This window comes from Sebastes umbrosus, chromosome 14, assembly GCF_015220745.1.
Source record: "Sebastes umbrosus isolate fSebUmb1 chromosome 14, fSebUmb1.pri, whole genome shotgun sequence".
Classification (NCBI taxonomy): Eukaryota; Metazoa; Chordata; class Actinopteri; order Perciformes; family Sebastidae; genus Sebastes; species Sebastes umbrosus.
The window spans coordinates 6,817,262-6,837,280 of NC_051282.1; the positions used below are offsets into that span (position 1 = coordinate 6,817,262).

Sequence of the window (20,019 nt, forward strand, 5' to 3'; positions counted from 1 at the left end):
GCGTGCTTCAAATGCAGAGATCTTCATTTTCAGTTCAAGTTGAAATTAGGGAGGGAAGGGTAACGATTCACAAGACATCCACAATATTTCAGTTTGATAATCATGTAGCTGCAATTAGATGCTGAAACACAGATACATAATTTATATCATGTGTCACTGTAAAATAGTGAGGAAAACGTTTTACATGATGAGAAATTTAAGAAAGATTTTGACTTAATGAAATTAATATGAAATACTAGACAAGACTGGATTACCAATCACACACTGACACTGCCCTGAGGCCACAGAACTCCAGTCTTGGCTAGCTGTTAGCTAGTTTGTGCTAAATTAATTGAATTTTGCACAGAACAATGTACCAATGAAACAAACACATGATCTATTCCACTATCTTGACAACCTGTTTCAATGGTTTAAAGACTTCCTTATTAGTTATGTGTTTATATGTTGCATATCCCCAGTGGTGGAAAGTAACAAAGTACATTTACTCGAGTACTGTATAAGTACAATTTTGAGGTACTTGTGCTTTACTTGAGTATTTAAATTGTATGCTTCTACTCTATTACAGTTCAGATGGAAATATTGTACTTTTTACTGCACTACATTTATGTGATAAACTTAGTTAATAGTTACTTTGCAGATTCAATTTAATAAAACAAAATATAATCAACAGTATGATGTATTATTATAGGTTCAGGTCAATAAAATAAAATTATTGATCCCTGGGGGAAATACAGTAGGTTATATAAAGTAATTAAAATGAGCCCCAGCTTTACCAGCTGCAACATTAAAATAATATACACATGAATGCATCAATTATTGTAATACAATAATATAATATACATTATTCTGAAATGGGCCATTCTGCATAATGGCTACTTTTGCTTTTGTAACTTAAAGGTCCCATATCATGTTAATTTTCAGGTTCATATTTGTATTTTATGTTTTTACTAGAACATGTTTACATGGTGTAATGTTAAAAAAAAACTTTATTTTCCTCATACTGTCAGCCTGAATATGCCTGTATTGACCCTCTGTCTGAAACGCTCCGCTTCAGTGCATTTTGACAGAATTGCAACAGAATTGCAACAGAATTGCAACAGAATTGCAACAGAATTGCAACAGAATTGCGTTGCTAGACAACAGCTTGGGTCCATGTGTACTTCCTGTCAGCTGATGACATTCACATACACTGCAACCAGGAAATAAACTGGGACACATTTAGAATGTTTACGTTTAAAACTGTGTAAAGGGTCTAAATATTGTATATTTGTGACATCACGAATGGGCAGGAATCAGCTTGTTTCAAATGTAGAGTTTCTGAATACGGGCTGTGTGTATTTCCCTGTGGATTAAGCGTTTCGATACTTTCACAGTATTTATATAGGCCTGCTTTATAATAAAAAAACATGAAAATCTCACTGTTTTATAATATGTCCCCTTTAAAGTATATATTCATTCTAAGTCTTTTGCAGGACTTTTACCTGTAACAGAGTATTTTTACACTGTGATATTACTACTACTTTTACTTCAGTTCAGTATCTGAGCACACAGGTGTGTCCATATACTTTTGGCCATCACCTGCCCTGCATGCGCCCAGCAGCTGTTTTTAAGGCGTGTAGCAGCTCGACCAATCACAGACACAACATCTTACAGTAAATACAAAGAACACGCGGCAACCATTTCCACCATAATAAAACAAATATAAAACAACAAATAAAAAAAGAAAAATCATTATACAAATAAATAACGTAGAATCACTAAATACAGAAATTTAAAAAACAACTTTATTTTCATTGTAGTTTTTCCGCGACTGTAACGTGTGACGTCACCAGTGTGCGACGACAGCAGAGGTTTAGCTCAGCTATATGAGTTCTTCTCCACAGAAAGAGAAACCATGACAACAACTCTACAACAGGCTCTAAAAACCCACTTTGGGTTTGACAACTTTCGGTCTAAACTGCAGGAGGATGTTGTTAAAGCAGTCGTCAGAGGTAAGTCAGCAAATAGTGAACTAGTTTCTATCTCTGTGCTAGTTAGCAGCTAGCTCCTAGCAACAGCAACTTCACTGTTGTGTTCATGTGAGGTTAGTTTGTTTACTGAGGTTCAGATTGACTCGTCTCTCATGTGTGTAGGGTTGTCAGAGAGAGATTGATGTGTGTCACGGTGCTGTCTGCTGTTGTCTCCCTGCAGGTGACAGGGATGTGTTTGTGTGCATGCCCACTGGAGCAGGAAAGTCCCTCTGCTACCAGCTGCCTGCAGTGCTGGCTGAGGGTATTACTCTGGTTATATCCCCTCTAATCGCTCTCATTCAGGTTAGTCTCTGCCTCTGATTGGGCTGCTCCAATGCACTGTGCAGTCTCAATTATGTGTTAATCCCTCCCTGTGTGTTTCTCTCCCCAGGACCAAGTGGACCACCTGAGGAGTCTGGACATCCCTGCCTGCTCCATCAACTCCAAGCTCCCAGCAGGCGAGCGCAGTCTGATCCTGGCTGACTTGGGCAGCAGCAGCCCCAAGCTGAAGCTGCTCTACATCACCCCGGAGATGGTGGCCTCTCCCACGTTCCAGCCGTGCCTGACGGACCTGTGCTCCCGCGGCCTGCTGTCTTACCTGGCTGTGGACGAGGCTCACTGCGTCTCCCAGTGGGGACACGATTTTAGGCCAGACTACCTCAAACTGGGAGGGCTGCGTGGTCGCTTGCCGGGGGTTCCCTGTCTGGCCCTGACGGCGACAGCGCCCAAGAGTGTACAAGAGGACGTTGTTCAGTCTCTGAGGATGCGCTCGCCACTGTCTTTTGTTTTACCTGTCTTCCGCAATAACTTGTACTATGATGTGATCTTCAGGGAGCTGCTGCCAAACCCCTACGTCCACCTCTACGACTTTATTCAGAAGGCTCTGGCAAAGGACAGCGGCTCTAATGGACAGGTTGGGATTGTTTGTGTGGAACTACTCCTTTCCTCTGAATGATAGATCAGCAGCTGCAAGTCCTCATACATCTATTTTTTACACCACTGTTCAAAAGTTTGGAATCACCTGCCACAAAAGCATATATGGGTCCAGTCAGATATCTGAGAGGACTACTCTGTATCTTTGTCTTTCATGCGTTTAGGTTGTAGAAACTCCTCTTTAAAAAATAGATCTTATTTTGTATGAAAGTATTGTTTTGTACACAGAGAACAAAACGCTGTATAATGTTTCAACCAGACTGACAATTGAAAGGGAAGATTGAGACTAAGATACCTCTGAGCAACAGTTCAATAAGAATAGAAGAAATCACTGGTCATTGGTCATCAAAATGTCTGCAGATTTAAACCAAAACAGGTTCCTGTTTCAGTGTCAAGTGCACAATAATGCTTATAACAAGCTGGAATTAACAGACGTGTTGCTGTAGCAAAGCTACCCTTCAACGTCACAACAGAAATAGAAGGTTAGTCTAGGGTTAGCACTACTGGAATATCAGCTGAACGTACTATGGACTGACAAATCACAGTTTAAACCTCCATGACATTAAGACCACTGAGAGGTGAAGTGAATAACATTGATTATCTTGTTACAATGGCACCTGGCAGTGGGGGGGGGATATATTAGACAGCAAGTGAACATTTTGAACTTTGTGTTGGAAGCAGAAAAAATAGGCAAGCGTAAGGATGTGAACGACTTTGACAAGGGCCAAATAGTGCTGGCTAGATGCCTGGGTCAGAGCATCTCCAAAACTGCAGCTCTTGTGGGGTGTTCCCGGTCTGCAGTGGTCAGGACCCACCAAAAGTGGTCCAAGGAAGGAAAACCGGTGAACCGGCGACAGGGTCCGACCCGAGGCTCATTGATGCCCGCCCGTGGGGAGCAAAGGCTGGCCCGTGTTATCCGATCCAATAGAAGAGCTAGTGTAGCTCAAATTGTTGAAAAAGTTAATGCTGGTTCCGATAGAACACACAGTGCATCGAAGTTTGTTGCGTATGGGGCTGCGTAGCCGCAGACCGGTCAGGGTGCCCGTGCTGTCCTAATGTTATGGCTGATCGGTGTATATGCCAATACCAATATATCTCTGATGAGTTGAAATCCGATGATAATATTGGGTGCAATTTTGCATTTCTTCAAATGTTTGCTTTGAAATAGGAGCCGTTTTAATATGATGGATTAATACAAGGGCTGAGCAGTTAATCAAAATTTTATCGAAATCTCAATATGATCTACTATAATTTTCAAATAGCAGGAAGTGCAGTATTTAGTATTTGCAGTATAAGCTGACAGAAATGTCAAAATACCATTTTAAATTAAATATAGTGATGCTGCAGAAAAGTCCTGCCCGACGCATCATATTCTACAGATCCTCACAAAAATCACACCATAATCATTTAAAAATGTTTTTCAATGAAAATGCGAATAATGATGTACAAATGATCATTTCCTCCAATATTCTAATATCACAAATCCTATCGCATTTGTAATATCAGTCAAAATAATCGTATTTAGATATTTTTTCAAAATTGTTCAGCCCTCATGTAAACATGAATTCTGAGGTCAAAACTGAGGCTCTATATGATGTGTAATTTTGACTGATGTTACATCTTACATCATGGCAGTTTTGAGCCCTTGGATTTCCCTCAAATTCATGCTGCAGGTTATTTTAGATAATTGTGTTCAGAGCGGAGTCTGATCAATTTGCTGAGCCGATATATCGACCAATATTAGCCTATATGCCGGTTGATAAGCAACAAGAAATAGCAGTACAGAAACGTGAAATATGTATTTAAGCTTAAAGGGACTATTTGTAACTTTCAGAAATGCTTCTTAACAGCGACACCTGTGGCCGTTAAGTCAACGAAAGTCAGCGTCGGGCTCGCGCTTGCTCGCTCTAAATAGAGATGAAGGAGCATCACTCAAAACAGTGAGGCGACACACGTCAGCTAAAACCACAATATCACTCTATATTTCACCTGCTTGGCAGTAATGTTAGCTGATCAGACGAAGGTCTCTCCATGAATCAATGCTGATCCTAGTGTTGGCTTTGAGGCTGAAGCAGGAAGAGAAACGTTATCGCCTTCGACCGCAGCCAGAGAGACACCGGTAATGTTTCTCTTCCTGCTTCAGCCCCGCTGCAGGAAGAGAACCGTTACCGTCTCCGACCGGGTGCCGATGATAACGTTTCTCGCTGCGGAGCCCCGTCACTTCACAAGACACGGGAAACCTCTGTTGGTCTGGAGGATCTGCAGCATTTATTTCTGCACAAACGTCCACTGTACATTCACTAGATATTCTCAGAGCTAAACTAACTCTTCTGCAGTGAGGAGTGAGTGCGTATGCACATATAGAGGTGGGGTGAGAGAGAACGAGAACGCGTGGTGTGTGTCAGTGAAGGCAAGCAGGTAGAGGAGGAGAGACTCCAGCCATATGCGAGCACGCATGTGTCCCGACACAGTACATTCATATACGCTTAAAAAGTTACAAACAGTCCCTTTAAAGGACCCTTATAGAAATGTTTGTTTCTGTAATTTGTGCCAATATATCATTCTAATGTCTCAAATATCAATATCAGCACCACCCTCAATTTCTTTTTTTTTCCTTTAATGTAGCATAAAATTCTTGTTTGCATCACACCTGTCATGTAGGCTGATTCCAATTAACCTGCGATGAGCCAATATTAACTGATATATTTTCTCTTGAACATGACAATAAGAGCCCTGACTTCTTTAACCTACTGTATGTCATATTTATGAACTACAGGGTTGTGGGATTGTGTACTGTCGGACCAGGGACGGCTGTGAAACAGTGGCTCACCAGCTGACCAACCTTGGAATCTTGTCCAAACCATATCACGCAGGTTAGACTTTTTTTCCTCGATGTAGGGTTAGGATTGGAGAACACAAGATGTGGGCTCATATCTCTACTTTTATACTGCAGGTCTGAAGACAGGAGATCGCACAGAGGCCCAGAATGAGTGGATGCAGGGGACGGTGCTGGTTATTGTAGCCACTATCAGCTTTGGTATGGGAGTAGACAAGGCCAATGTCAGGTAAGGCAACAAGGATTTGATGTATATTGTTTTATTGGCTACAGAGTTTAAGTTTGCATGTGCTGATCTTTTCATTAATCCTTCAGGTTTGTAGCTCACTGGAACCTCGCTAAGTCCATCGCCAGCTACTACCAAGAGTCTGGGCGAGCTGGGAGAGACGGACTGCCCTCCTCCTGTCGCACATACTACTCCCCGAAAGATGTGAACTCACTTACCTTCCTCATCAACAAGGAGGTCGCCCGCAAACAGGTCAGCACAATAACACAAAACTCAAAATGTAAAGAGCTCAAATGAAACTCAGGTTTGTGAACATTTTGTGAACTTCATCTCCAGGGAAAACGCGGCGCAAAGGACACCGACAAAACAGCCATTAAAGACTTTGATGCCATGGTGTCCTACTGTGCACAAGAAGCGTGAGTAAAGCATTCACATGCATACAAGTCACTTTTTGTTTATTACGTACAAAAGCGTAGTCAAAGCATCACATGAGTACATAATGTCTCCACCCTTTGCACATAATATAACATGCAGTTTAATACATTAAAACATAACTGTCATTACATGCATGCTGGGCTTTTCAAGATAAAACCATAGGCCATTTCCGTTTGTGTACAGCAGAGGGCAGACTTGATCTGTTTTGTGCTTTGTTGTGAAGTATGTCAAGGATCACTTTCAAAACAGCTCCTGCCTTATGAGGGTCTTACCTAACTCGAAGGCTATGTTCACGCTGCAGGCAAAAGTGGCCCAAGTCACATGTTTTTTGTGCACATGTGACTCAGATCCGTTTTTTGGGCTGGGTGAACAAATCACATTGAATCTTTTCAATTCTGATTTGGGCCACTTTCACATGTTGTCCTAAATCGGATACAGATTTTCTGCAGTGCGACCTCAGTCTGAACAGTCTTATCAGAATTCATGTAACTTTTACGTCGACATTCGTCACAATTCTGCCCTGGCGGGTGTCACTTGGTGAATACAAACATGAAAGACAGCTGCGATGGAGGTAGTCAGTGGAGGGACCATGGGGTGTATACATGTAATAAGTATTATTATTATGATATAGTATAGTATTATTATACCACTACACATCAACTTATAAATGAAACTGTAAACGCTGACTTCAGTGGCCTCCATGTTTCCTTCCGTACGACAGCGTGGTGCTGCATGTGACAGCTTTCTAAATGTTCTTTTGTGCGTGCAGGTCACTTCAGGACCGTGACCAGTTCACACTGGAATCTAATATTGGCCACATTTAAAAAATAATGTGAACAGCCAAACAAAAAAATCGGATCTGAGCAATAAATCTGAATCGAGCACTAAGACTTGCAGTGTGAACGTAGCCTAAGGGTGCTTTCACACCTGTAGTTGAATTAATTTGGTCCGGACCAAGGGGAAATAATGATAAATTATTGCATTTTAGTTCTGGTCCGGTTGCTGTTCACACTGACTTTTTACAAACGAACCAGAGGAGTAAACATGAAGTTCTACAGATTGACAGGTAACTCGTGGATTGGACAGTTTTGGCGATTGTCATCCTGCATCATCAGTGACTGACAGACGTTATGCAGCACTTTAATGCTTCTGATGTGTATATTTATGTTCTTTGGTGTCACAAAGAGCTCACGAAGAAATAACTGATTATAAGCATCATTAGTATATTATTTTAGCATATTATTAAACTTCAAATCAACCGCATGTTATGAATAATGACTAACAGATAGAGACGGGACGGAAAGGAGGCGTCTCGTACTGTTACATGATTCAAGGCTTATTACTGTTGGATCACTGTCACACACTTTTTAATGGACTTAATGAACTGATAAAGTACATGGAGTCGGATACAAGCACATCAGTTTTAATAGCTTTTGACCTATTAAAGGTACATTGTGTAGGATTTGATATCTAGCAGTGTGGTTGCAGATTGCAACCAACTGAATACCCCTTCGCTCACTCTTCCCTCTTAAGACTGCGGTAACGTGATCCTCCGAGTACAAAACCGTGGTAACGCCGTTGGCCTCACTCAGAGGCCATCTTTACTATTATAACACTACTTTAGGAGCAACGGAAGTCAGATGGCGGCTGGCGGTACCACGGTTTTACATGCTGCGTCTCACGTTATCGCAGTTTCACAAGCAAGTCGGAGAACTACGGTGGCCTTCAGGTGAGGTAAAAACAGGAAAGGCCCTCTCGAGAGTCAGTTTTTGGTTTGTCCGTTCTGGGCTACTGTAGAAACATAGCGGAGCAACATGGTGGACTACGATAAGAGGACCCGCTCCCTATGTAGATATGAAGAACTCATTCTAAGCTAACAAAAACACAACGATTCTTAGTTTCAGGTGATTATACACTAATGAAAACATTGTTATGAATATTATATTCCATTCCTGCTTATATCCCCTGAAATGTTACACACTGTTCCTTTAATCAACGGAAATACCCGCGCTGACATGCATACGCATTACCATGGTTACCATATGATTTGCATAAATAGGTTATATACATGACCTTATACAGATCAATTATAAGATCGCTTCCTGAACAGGTTTCACGATCAGCAGACGGATTTATTAGTGGCTTAGCTTTTGAAATTATACTAAAATCACATATCTGCTATCATAAAATCCTGCGGTCGGATCGTTTGCTTTCACACCATAAAAAATAAGCCGCACCAGAATCCGCTTGGAAGCGTACTGAGACCCACCTTTTCAGGCGGTCTCGGTTCGGTTGTTTAGTCCACATCGGGGTTTGATTGACAGCTTTCACACCAGCCCAAATTAACCATACAACCCGGGTAAATGGACCTGACTTCTTTTTCAGGTTAGGTGTGAAAACACCTTAAGTCAATTCTCATTCCTTAAGAATGACACATCGCAAGGTTTAGAAAAACATAAACAAACCAATGTGACTATCCCCCTCATAACTCACTGTGCAACTCACTGCAGTTTTTTAAAAGTATTCTACTCATTTCATAGCTCATATTCCAAGTATTTGCGTACAATGTTAAAGACACTTTGGGTTTCTTCAGGTCAGAAGTGTTGTTGTTGCCATTTAAAGTGCTGGGATGCTCCAAGGAATGTAGATTCTCCTGAAAACCTGGCAGCCCTAGCAGGCGTGTTTGGCCGCCAGTCAGGACATCCTTCTCTGTGTTTGTCAGGTGTTGTGTGTTGAAGGGTTGGGCTCCTCTATTGTCGTTGAACACACCCTGTATGAGGCTTCGTCGCTCGCTGAAATGTCTCGAATGTCTATTAAGTATATGACCATGACTCTCAGTTTTCCTTCAGTCTTTAGGATTTATTATGTTTGAGAGAGCCGCAGAGAAAGCCTGTTGTGTTTCGACGACATCATGTCCTGTTTCCGGTTTCCTTGTGTGGAGCATTTTTCCTCAAATGTTCGATCCCTTCATCTTTGACTTGCGACAGCAGCAGCAGCAGCAGGACGCACAGGTCAGCACTGTCATGAGCAGGACCACCACTGCGGGAGAGCAAATAAAACCAGCATCATGACCAGCTGCTCACTCTTACATGAAATGATACAGAAATTAGTAAAAAATAGAGAGTGGAGACTCACAGATGAAGGTTAAGATGACAAAGAAAGCTCCTAACTCTACTGGGTTGGCGTTGGGCAGACCGTGCAGCTTGAGCCATATCCTGTTCAGGATGCTCAGCGTCTCCTCTTTGGCATCCATCCTGGTGACATGGAGGCATTACAGTGAAAAAGGTCATGCTAGAGTTTGGTTTACACAGCGTCTCATTTGTTTGCCTGCGTTCAGGATGTAACTCCGTTGCTCGTTACTGACATCCTGAGTGGGTAAAATTGCTGATGTGTTGACACAAGCACCTAACTTTCAGCGTTTACCTTATGAACACGATAAAGTGCTGTTAAGCAATTTCTCAATCTGTATGTTCCCCTTTTTAAGAGAACATGGGAGGAGTACAGTTTTACCACCTAGGAGTGCACAGAGATGTAACGCATGTGGTTTTTCTAGCCGAGAGTGTGACCGTTTATCAGGGTAATGATACAGGGGGGTGGTGCTGGTGGTTTAGGGTGTTCACCGTAACGTATAGGTTAACCCCTCTCACGCTTTCTGTAAAATGACATAACAAAGGAAAGTGTTCAACCGTTGAACAGATCGCTCTCGGGGCACCTGTCACATGTGTGCATACTTTAATGTGTGAATAATGGGTGTGTCGTGATTTACTTGACTTGTGTTATTGTGCTCTAAGGTAAATGAAATGGCTCTGGGTGCGACAGTCTGTGGGCTCAGCTGTTTGCTGGTTTTGCTGTATTGGATTGCATTATGTACACAACATAATACCAACTATAACAAAATCATACAAACACCGTATGATAGAATATAGTTCATTACGTTGTTAAAGGAATTGTTTCGACATTTGGTGAAATACGCTTTCTTGTCGAGAGTTTCATGAGAAGAATGATTCCACTGTCTGTGCAGTATGTAACTAGCTACTTGGAGACAGCAGCCGGCTATCTTAGCTTAGTTTAGCACAAAGACTGTAAACGGGGGGAGAATCGGCTAGCCTATCTCTGTTCAAAAGTAACAAAACCCAACTACCATCACCTCTAAAGCAAACTGATTAACAGATTACATCTCGTATGTTCAACTAAAAAACGAAAAAACTATTTTATAATGGTTATGTGTCTGACTATTTCTTGGCTAGGACCAGAAACTTCCTGGAGGCTCCGCCGGTTGCCTGGCAACTGGTGCCTCATATAATCCACTGTAAAATGGCGATTTGCTGTTTTTACGCTTCTGTTTTTGTACGTATTAAACAAACAAGATATACTATTTCAATTAGTGAGCTTTAGAGATGCTGGTAGGCATGTCTTGTTAACTTTGGACAGAGTTAGGCTAGCTTTTTCCAGTATTTGTGCCATTAGCACTGCTATGCTATGCTAAGCTAACTGACTGCAAAAAAAGGGAATTTCCCAGAATGCCAAAAAATATCCCTTTAAGGTCTTTATGTTATTTGGTCCCAAACATACTAAGGCTTTTGTATTGTGTTGCATTTATTGTCTCCATTGTGTCCTAATAATACCTGTCAGTTAAACAACATGTCCATAAAGCAATCAGCACCTCAATAAAACAGTTTAAATACAAACTGAATATCATAACCTACATGAAGGTAAGATGTACTGCAGGGCTGTTATACTGTATACCTACAGTAATACACTGGCAGCTGAGTGCTTATGAATGTTTTCATGCTATTCTGTGCATTGGAGCATCCACTTTGTGCCAATTTTAGTGCAGCCGAATTGGCATGAAAGATCATTTTGACGTATAGCTTGATAATTTAATAACATGCAGATATCAAACCAGGGGCTGTTATCATTTTAGAAAGTTACTTAGTTAGTTAGCTGGTGTGGCAGATGACCCTGACTGGAAATTTCTGCGCAGTCGGTGCTTGGTGGATGTTAAATTTAGATCTTAATTGCATCCATTTTTGAATATTAAAATCATTTGAATCTGCACAAAAATGTATTGAACTTTGCCTTTTAATCTGACTTTTCTGTTATCATTATCTAACTCTTTGAGTGTTGTTATCATGTGTTCAAATAGTGAGAAACGCCTTAGACATCCTGCTGTTAACATGCTTTTTGTTACATTTTAAAGCGGGCTAGTTTAACTTCCCAATGTATGTTTTTGCACCTAACAAGTCTGTATTTCTGAACACATTCTTCACATTCTTCTAAACTTAGGGTATCTCTCAGGTGCTTTGCTTCTCAAACTGCACGCACACACACACACACACACACACACACACACACACACACAGTGAAACACACTTACCTGTGAGAGGTGTTGTTTTCACGCGCTCGGCCCAGCCCAGACTGACTGGCAAAAAACAAAACAGAAGTAAGCAAACCAGTTGATGAGGAGGAGACAGTGATGAGCATGACATGTCTCCCCTGAAGGAGTTACCTGCTTCGTCAGTCTTAGTTTGTCGTTGAAACGTGCAGCGCGTCACTAGCAGACAGAGATAAGCAGTCAGGTTGAGATTAAGGCTAGGAGGGATAATTCCTCAGGTGGTGATGATGCTCTGCATGTGGAGTGGAGCAGAAGTGAGATGACACAAAAAACAAATCCCTTTCTTGCTCCTCTTAGGTTCTCAGGTTTCTTGCTCTTCTCTTCTTATTCGGGGTTAAGAGCAGTTTTCTGCTGTTGCCGTTTTGACTGTGCGTCTCACTTTAGTTTAGTCTGCCTCCGAGGCTGTTTTCTCTTTGGCAGTCCTCCCTGGGAGTGACTGTTGCTTCACAGAGTCTTTGTGTGCCTCTCTGCCTTTTCCCCACCTCCTTTAGTGAAGCTGCTCCTCTCTCTTTCATGGCAGGGGAAACCGCGTTTCCATTTCCAGCGTGGTTGTTAGTATGTTGTCAAAGTGGCTCGTCTAATAGGCTGTTCCCAAAACAGACGCTATGTGTGTGTGTTGTGTGAATATTAGCTGTTACATAACACTGGATCTGATACAGACGTGTGAGGCCTTTTTCTAAAAATATTTTTTGCAACGATCACATCTATAGCTGGGTTTGTATTGAGTCCAAAAAAAAAAAAGTTGTGGGATTTAATTTGCTCTAATGTGTTCTTGTTATCAGTACATGAAGTCATTACTAAAGCTAATAACTGTGTGTCTATTAGCTTTGTGATTTTCAGACAACAGTATTCTTTTAATTCATGGGACAGGGAGCCCTGTTTGACTTATAGAAGAACAGAACTATTGATCATAGTAGTGTGTGATGGTTATACAATAGCTAATAGATCAATGATGCATTAGAAGGTCCGTGTATGATGCAGAGATGTTTGCTGTGGCTTAAAAACATCATCAGGCTCGATCTTGTAAATGCAGACTCTGATATGTAACCAACGTCAGACTGTATGAATGTATTCTAACTTGCTGTATCACTGGCCTTTACATTTAGTTTTTAACAAGCAGCGTCTCCTGTCTTTCCCACCAGTTGTCGTCATGCCACCATCTCCAAGTTCTTTGGGGACAAGCCGCCAAACTGTGCAGGTGCCTGCGACTTCTGCCGTAACCCCAAAGTTGTGCGAGCCCAGCTGGAGAGGGCGGCCGTCCTCAGCACCAAGACCGAAGCTCAGAGCAAAGGGCCCACCGGACCCTTCGGTTTCACGCCGGGCCTTTATGCAGGAGGGAGGAAGGGCTACGGCTTTGAAAGGCAGGACAACTTTAGTGTCCCACTTGGATTTGCTTTTGTACTGTAAAGTAGTGGTGAACCTGTGGATTGACACTGACATCACACCTTGCAGGTTTGACGAAGAGGGCGACGGTAGCGGTGAAGACGATGGCGTACATAGGAAAAAGGAGTTTACAGACCTCTTCAAGAAGCAGATGAAAATGCGGAAGGTGAATCATTATAATCAACACACACAAACTCTTTTTTTAGAAATGTATCATTTATATAACTAGAAAAACAACTTCTTGCGGTGTTTGTGTTATGTCTGGGTTGCATCTGTTTGCCAGCTGTTGGCAGCAGGAAGGCAGGGGCTGTTGAGGCCCCCGTAAGTGAGGATTGTGGTAAATCGCTCCCACATGTTCAGTGGAATCGGCGCAACATTGAAGAAAAACTATTTGCCAGCAGGTCCAAGTGGAGCTGCTTGTCCAGTTCACAACACAACATCAGTAAAAGCAGGAATGTCATGATCGTAAAGTAGGAGAAAGAAACCGACATAAACAACAAATAAGAGATTAGGAGATATGGTGATGGAAAGGATCCCACGCCATTCAGCCCTTCATTTATATGTCTTCACGTAATTGTCTACCAGGTTAAAGTACTATTACAACCAAAAAACACATTTTGTGTGTTAAATGCTAATCCCATGTAGGCTTGAAATATGGCTAAAGCCAATGACTAAGAGAGAATAAGATTTTTCTGCAAAGTAGATTAAAAATATTCTTTGGACGATACTTTTTTCCCCTTTTTTATTTATTTATTTAACACAGGCAAAATAATACACAAAACAAACACAACAGTATGATGACATGACAATATAACCTCACAAAAAAAGAGAAAATAAATACAAATAAATAAAATAACAAGAGACAAAATAAAATAATAGGATCCCTTCAGTAGTTTTTAAATGTTGTGTTGCGCTATTTTGTTTTTGTTTTTCCGAAAGAAATTGCTTTGCAACATATTTCTAAGGTAACTTGGATTCAGATTAGTACTTGATTGAGCTTTATATATAAATATTTTACCCAACAGCCTACTTTTTTTAGTACCTGACCAAATTCAAGATGACGACAGCTGCTGTTCTCTTTTGATGAGGAAGTGACTAACTTTTAAAGCCACTGTTAAGCCGACAAAGTGTCAAAAAACAAATGTATTATTTATTTATTTACTTATTTGACTATTTTTGGGGCATTTTGTGCCTTTTATTAGATAGTGCCAGTAGAAAGATGACATGAAATGAAGGAGAGAGATACATACCTCTCTGTACAATGTGCATTGTTTGGTTGGAAAGCTACTGTGTTTGAATTAACTCCTGTCTGTTCTCATGTTTCTTTAGGTAACTGACGGTCAGAGGAGAGACTTTGTTCCCCCGGGTAAATATCAATCGAAGAATTAATTATCAATGAATGAATATCCAGGCTGATCTGTACTGTCATATAACTGGTGTATCCATCCTACTGTGTAGATGCTGACTGCACACTCAAAGAGGCCAGCAGTCAGAGGATCCCCAGACTCACTGTAAAGGTACTTGAACATCACACACACATTCCTCATACTTGCTGCACTCATTAACACGTCTCCGGGAATCCAGTGACTCATGTGTCATGAGATGTGAAGACAGGCGGTAGAGCAACAATGTTTCAACTGAGCCATACCAACACTACTGATGTTAAAAGAAAGGCGGTGTATATACAGCACTTGAATGAGACTGCAGTAGATGAATTGCAGAAAGTTTCCGTCCTGCAAACATTTCTGTCAAATGATGTGTCTTTCCACTGGATTATATATATATATGGTTCATTTATTATTAATACATGTAGCTTTGATCTTTCTTGTCAATTTAATTTAATGAACCTTACACAGTATATATTCTATTTCAGGCCAGAGAGCACTGCCTGTGCCTCTTGCAGGAAGCATTATATGGCCACCAGGGGGCAGACGACGCATTCAGGTAATAATGCAGACACATGCTTCAAACATCTTTCATATACATTGTGAATTTTCCAACTTTCTTTCCACACAGTCGCTCTTCATTGTCTTTCATGTCGTCTCCCTGCAGTGACATCCTGTCTTCAGCGGTGGATCTTGAGTATGAGGTCTTCAAGAGCAGCAAGTCCTCCAACTTGTACAAAGCCGCTGTCCTAAAGAAGGTGACTACTGACTGCTCTGCCTGTCACAGCATCGTTGGTAGCGTACAGTTGGATACGTTCCTGACTCATATATCTTACTTTAAAGGTATCAGAGATGAAGAAAACAGCACTTGGCGAAAAGAGAGAAGGTGTCAAGACTGACGGCAGCAGCGAATCCAGAGAAGATGAGTCAAAACTCAAAGAGGAAGCACCGTCATCCTCTTGTTCTTCCTCCTTTTCTGAAGAGCTGCAGGGGTTCACATCCGCATCTGAGATCTACTCCGTAAGATCCGCTTTGCTTCACCTAGTTTACAAGCAGTTATTGTGGTTTCCTGTGGCTGCAGAGTATTCAGATATAAACATGTATTCTTTTTCCTCCAGATGAAGCGTAAGAGAGTCGGAGCAGGCCTGAGGGGATCATCCGACCCCTTCATGACTGCTAAGGAACTGCTGAAGTCCTCCATGTCGGACAGTGTGTCCAACAAGGGGAAAGAGAGCGGCAGATTTTGCAACAACAGCTCAGGAGGCCCCGGAGAAGCATCCTCGGCCGTAACGTCGTCCATCAGAGCCAGAGCGAACGCCGTCGCCGCCTCCCTGAGCAGCCCGACGAAGGCCGGCAGAGCCATGAGCAAGAAGCAGCAGAAGCTAGCGGAAGCGGCGAAGAGCTCCCGCAACATTTCCCAGTATTTTGCGAAGAAAGAATCACCGGAGAAAAGCCAGGAGGAGGCGGAGAAGAGCCAGGAGGAGGCGGAGAAGAGCCAGGAGGAGGCGGAGGAGGAGGAGGAGGAGACGCCGGAGGAACTTGATGCCACGTTATCTCATGCCGCGATGGTGGTGGTCGCTCAAGAAAGCCAGCAGGAACACTCACCTGTCACTATGGAGGATGTAGAGAACAGTCCTGTGGAATCTTGGGACGTGATCCAAGAAGAAAGTAAAAAAGAAGTAATAGTTATACTTAATGATGATGATGATGAAGAGGAGGAAACCCATAAAACAGAGGCGTTGGAGTTGGAGCGGCTTCAAGACGCATCTATAGAGTATATGACGTCCACTGCAGAGTAAGACAGACGCTCTAAATGCACCATTTTAAGATAAAGTTGATTGAAACGCCTCTAACATGATTTTTTTTATCTCTCACACAGACAACACAAACCAGAGGAAGAAGCTAAAACACCTCCAACAGAAGGGGTAAGTTTCCTATCCAATCTTAAAAATGTATCTCCCGCTCAGTGACTGATACGTGTGTGTGTGCGTCCAGTTGACAGATGACATAAAAGCCACCACAGGGTCGTCTCCTCCGGCGAAGCGCAGCCGCCCCGCAGACAGAAGAGTAACCTTCAACCCCAACGTGCAGGAGAGGGCCCTGCTCCCCTCCAACGAGCCACCCAAGCCTGTGACGCTGAAGGAAGCGGCTGATATCGTGGTCCGCTACCTGGACCCCTTTTACACTCAGGGAAAGTTCGCCACCAAGGTGAGAGAGAGACGAATATCGCTTCCATGTTTGCAGTAAAGTGTGCAGCGTGAAAATGAAATTCTCAGCTGTTGTTTTCTTGGTTCTGCAGGAGCTGTTTAAGTCCTTCGCCCGCTTCTTATCTCACCTTCTCGCAGAGGGGAGGAGTCGGGGGAAAGGCCAAGGTAAGCAGGGGATACATTATTTAAACGTGTGCTCTGCTGCGTGCGATGGACTCCTTCCTCTCTGACGGTCGTCTCTGTCTCCACAGTTAAAGCAGAAGCCAAAGCTCTCATCAAGAAGTTCTTCCGAGGAGTCAAGCGCTGTGTGAGCGAGGCAGACTGGAAGAACCTTAAAAGACCGAACAGCTGTAAAACCACAGAGAACAAGGAATGATGGGAAGTGGAAATGTAGCCATTTATTAGGGTCAAACCCTTCCTCTTTTGTCAGTGCCTAAGCTTCTCTCGTCCCAGTGAACTCAGGCTCCACCACAGACGCCTGCTAACCACATTTATGGTTGATTTGCTGCTCGAGTTCTGCTTCCTTTTAGGCTTCTGCAGTAGCTTATGTCAATAATTAAGCAATAATGTGGGCTGTTACAGCTCGAGAGAGAGAGCAGAGGTAAAACAGTGTTTATACTGATATGACGAGTGTTGTTTATTTGTTTCAGCTTTCAACTGAAAATTGTGTATTCATTTCACTACAGTATGGCACTTTTGTGGTACTGCACTCTTCTTTTTTTCAAGTCAATGTGCACTTAAATCTCCATTAAAACATACTGAGCTGAAATGGATGGAAACCAAAAGGCCTCTTGGAAAAAAAAAAGTGTCTACAGCCGTGCTAGCAGCTCCGTACCACAGCAGTGCTTGCTCACAAAACATTGGCTAATTAGCACTGAACACAAAGCACAGCTGAGGCTAATGGGAATGGCATTAGTTTTGCAGATATTTGGTCATAAACCGAATTAAAATTTTGACCTGGTGATGCTAGATGGAAAGTTAGGGGGGTCATCATAGTCATTAGGGTTCATCCTCTGGGGACCATGTAAGTATGAACCAAATTACATGGTATCTATCAATTAGTTGTTGAGATATTTCTGTCTGGACCAAAGTGATGGGCAGACATTTTCATCCATAGAGCCACTAGCATGGCTAGAAACACGTTGTGGAAATGATTGACACTAAATGGGGGTAAAACATACAAGAACACTTATTTGACATAAACCCGACGGTTCTGTGTTGTGAGAATCTGACAAATATTTTTTACTGCTGCTACATATTTTGTCTCTGGCTGCTGAATACAGTGTAAAAGGACAACAATGATAGATACTGTATGATGTGATCCTGTTTATACTGTGATACTTAATTTAAAGATTAATATCTTTGGTTACGTCTCTTAGCAAAGGGAGAATTTTTGCAGATTTCTTTTTTTTTTTTTTTAGCAACGTGATTTCCGGTGTGGGAAATGTTCCTTAGTTATGGTGCCGGTCAGAGCTGTGCGAGTGCACAGTTTCTGTCTCCACAGAGGCAACCCAAAGAGTACTGGAAGCACTGGTGGACACAGAGGCCTGGCTGTGTAGTCTGAACAGCCGTAGTCTATGTACTACTGTGTATGTACTACTCTTTGCTCCTAAATGTTTACAATAAAGTCTATGCTGAATAGGACTAACTTCAGTCTGAGAGCCTTGATGTGTGTTAATTCATCAACACAATTAATGTCTTCAATTGGACAATTAAACTTAATGGAGGGCTGGATGAGGAGGAGGAGGAGAAGGAGATGTCAGTGCCAGGGACTGCTGTCAAATACACGGTGACGTCACCTCCAGTGGTGCTGCCTTCAGATGCCCCTCGTAATTTACGGCTTTAATTATCCTACATCCAGACAATGACAAAGAAGGGTTGTTAAATTCAATGAGAAAAACATGGCAGTAGTGTCACCGGTGTCCCATTAAAGAGAAACCTTTGAGGATTAAATGTAATGAGTGCAACAAACATGCTGCTAAACATATTCTTAAAGCCTTAATAATGAAGAAACTCATAGAATACAGTAAAAAAAATACAACTTTATTTCCCGCAAAATCATAATTTCAAAAAGACAAACACAAGAAGTGAAATTAGCTCTTCAGAGCCTAACTTGTGAGAAAAAATATGACTCTTTCTTGCTGAATTGCCAACCCGACACAGACTTTCTTTGCTTCAATTGGATTGTGCTGATTAAATTGAAAATGTGTGGGCAATATGCACCACTAAAAATAATATTAACTGTCACGATAAGGGCATTCAAATGGATCTGCCGTTATTATTTAATATTGGGGACTTTCGTGATTTCAGTTTTGTGTTTGTATGTAACATATTTCTAAACAAATGTGTGTAATCAAACCACACAGTAAATCTGGGTTTAGGTAGTATTCCAGCGGAAGCATAGCACCCACCCTCCGGTTCGGGATATTATGAGATTACCCCACATGTAAACAACTGTCAGCACTGTTGTTGTTGTTTGCCATGTTTGGAGCCGTGCGGAGGCAATCAAAATGCTCCCAATCTCATATAGAGCACCTTTAATTAGCCTCACCAATCAGTGATGATGGAGTCAAACCAAACCAGTATTCAAACGCAGTAATAAAACAACTTGTAAAAGGCAGTGCTGCAGCAGCAGGATAAAGAGTTAAATCTGCAGTAGGCAGAATATTTTTGGCATCATTGGGGAAAAAAATCCATAATAACCATTCAGCATATTGTAATTCAAGTGCTCTGAGAGAAAACTAGACTTCTGCACCTCCTCATGGATCTGTTTTCAGGCTTTAGAAAAATCTGTGATGGGAGACTTTGACCAATCACAGGTCATTTCAGAGAGAGACTGTTCCTATTGGCTGTGCTTCGGCTGGTGGGCGGTGCTTGGTATTTCCTCAACTGATCTCAACATGGCTGCCGGGTCACAAACTTTCTCATTTTACAGATAATCAGTACACTACAAGATGTTTCTGAAAACATTTGAGGAGAGAAATAGGCATTACAGTAACAGAATATTGATTCATATTTGATCAACGCTGCCTAGTTTGACCATTTGAACAGAGTTTGTGAAGAAGGCTGTTTGTGCCTGTACGCGTGGATTGTTACCCAATCTGAACATGTACCAGCATTGTTTTTAGCATTTCATCATGAAATAGCCATTTGAATAAAGGCTTTTTATTTTTATTTTTTGCCAGAAGAGTGCCTTGGACTCCCCCTTTT

At 41.9% G+C, this 20,019-nt stretch overlaps 1 protein-coding gene and 1 long non-coding RNA gene across 3 annotated transcripts; one reads left to right on the forward strand and one right to left on the reverse strand.

Annotated features, from left to right (window-relative positions):
- Nucleotides 1–1,810: 1,810 nt before the first annotated feature.
- Nucleotides 1,811–18,462, forward strand: recql5 (RecQ helicase-like 5). Its single transcript, XM_037791706.1, has 19 exons — nucleotides 1,811–1,991; nucleotides 2,191–2,312; nucleotides 2,401–2,922; nucleotides 5,719–5,815; nucleotides 5,896–6,007; nucleotides 6,094–6,256; nucleotides 6,341–6,420; nucleotides 12,977–13,195; nucleotides 13,287–13,383; nucleotides 14,547–14,583; nucleotides 14,676–14,734; nucleotides 15,091–15,161; nucleotides 15,270–15,360; nucleotides 15,446–15,622; nucleotides 15,721–16,397; nucleotides 16,482–16,527; nucleotides 16,598–16,810; nucleotides 16,902–16,974; nucleotides 17,061–18,462. Exons 1-19 carry the CDS (start codon nucleotides 1,895–1,897, stop codon nucleotides 17,183–17,185), a joined length of 3,078 nt encoding a protein of 1,025 aa, XP_037647634.1. The 5' UTR covers nucleotides 1,811–1,894; the 3' UTR covers nucleotides 17,186–18,462.
- Nucleotides 8,076–12,334, reverse strand: LOC119501403. 2 transcript variants are annotated; one of them, XR_005209816.1, is made up of 4 exons: nucleotides 11,949–12,334; nucleotides 11,817–11,857; nucleotides 9,575–9,693; nucleotides 8,076–9,478 (listed from the first exon to the last, which is right to left on the reverse strand). It is a non-coding gene; the product is annotated as an uncharacterized LOC119501403 (long non-coding RNA). The 2 variants fall into 2 exon arrangements; XR_005209815.1 differs by having other exon boundaries at nucleotides 11,817–11,861.
- Nucleotides 18,463–20,019: the final 1,557 nt, after the last annotated feature.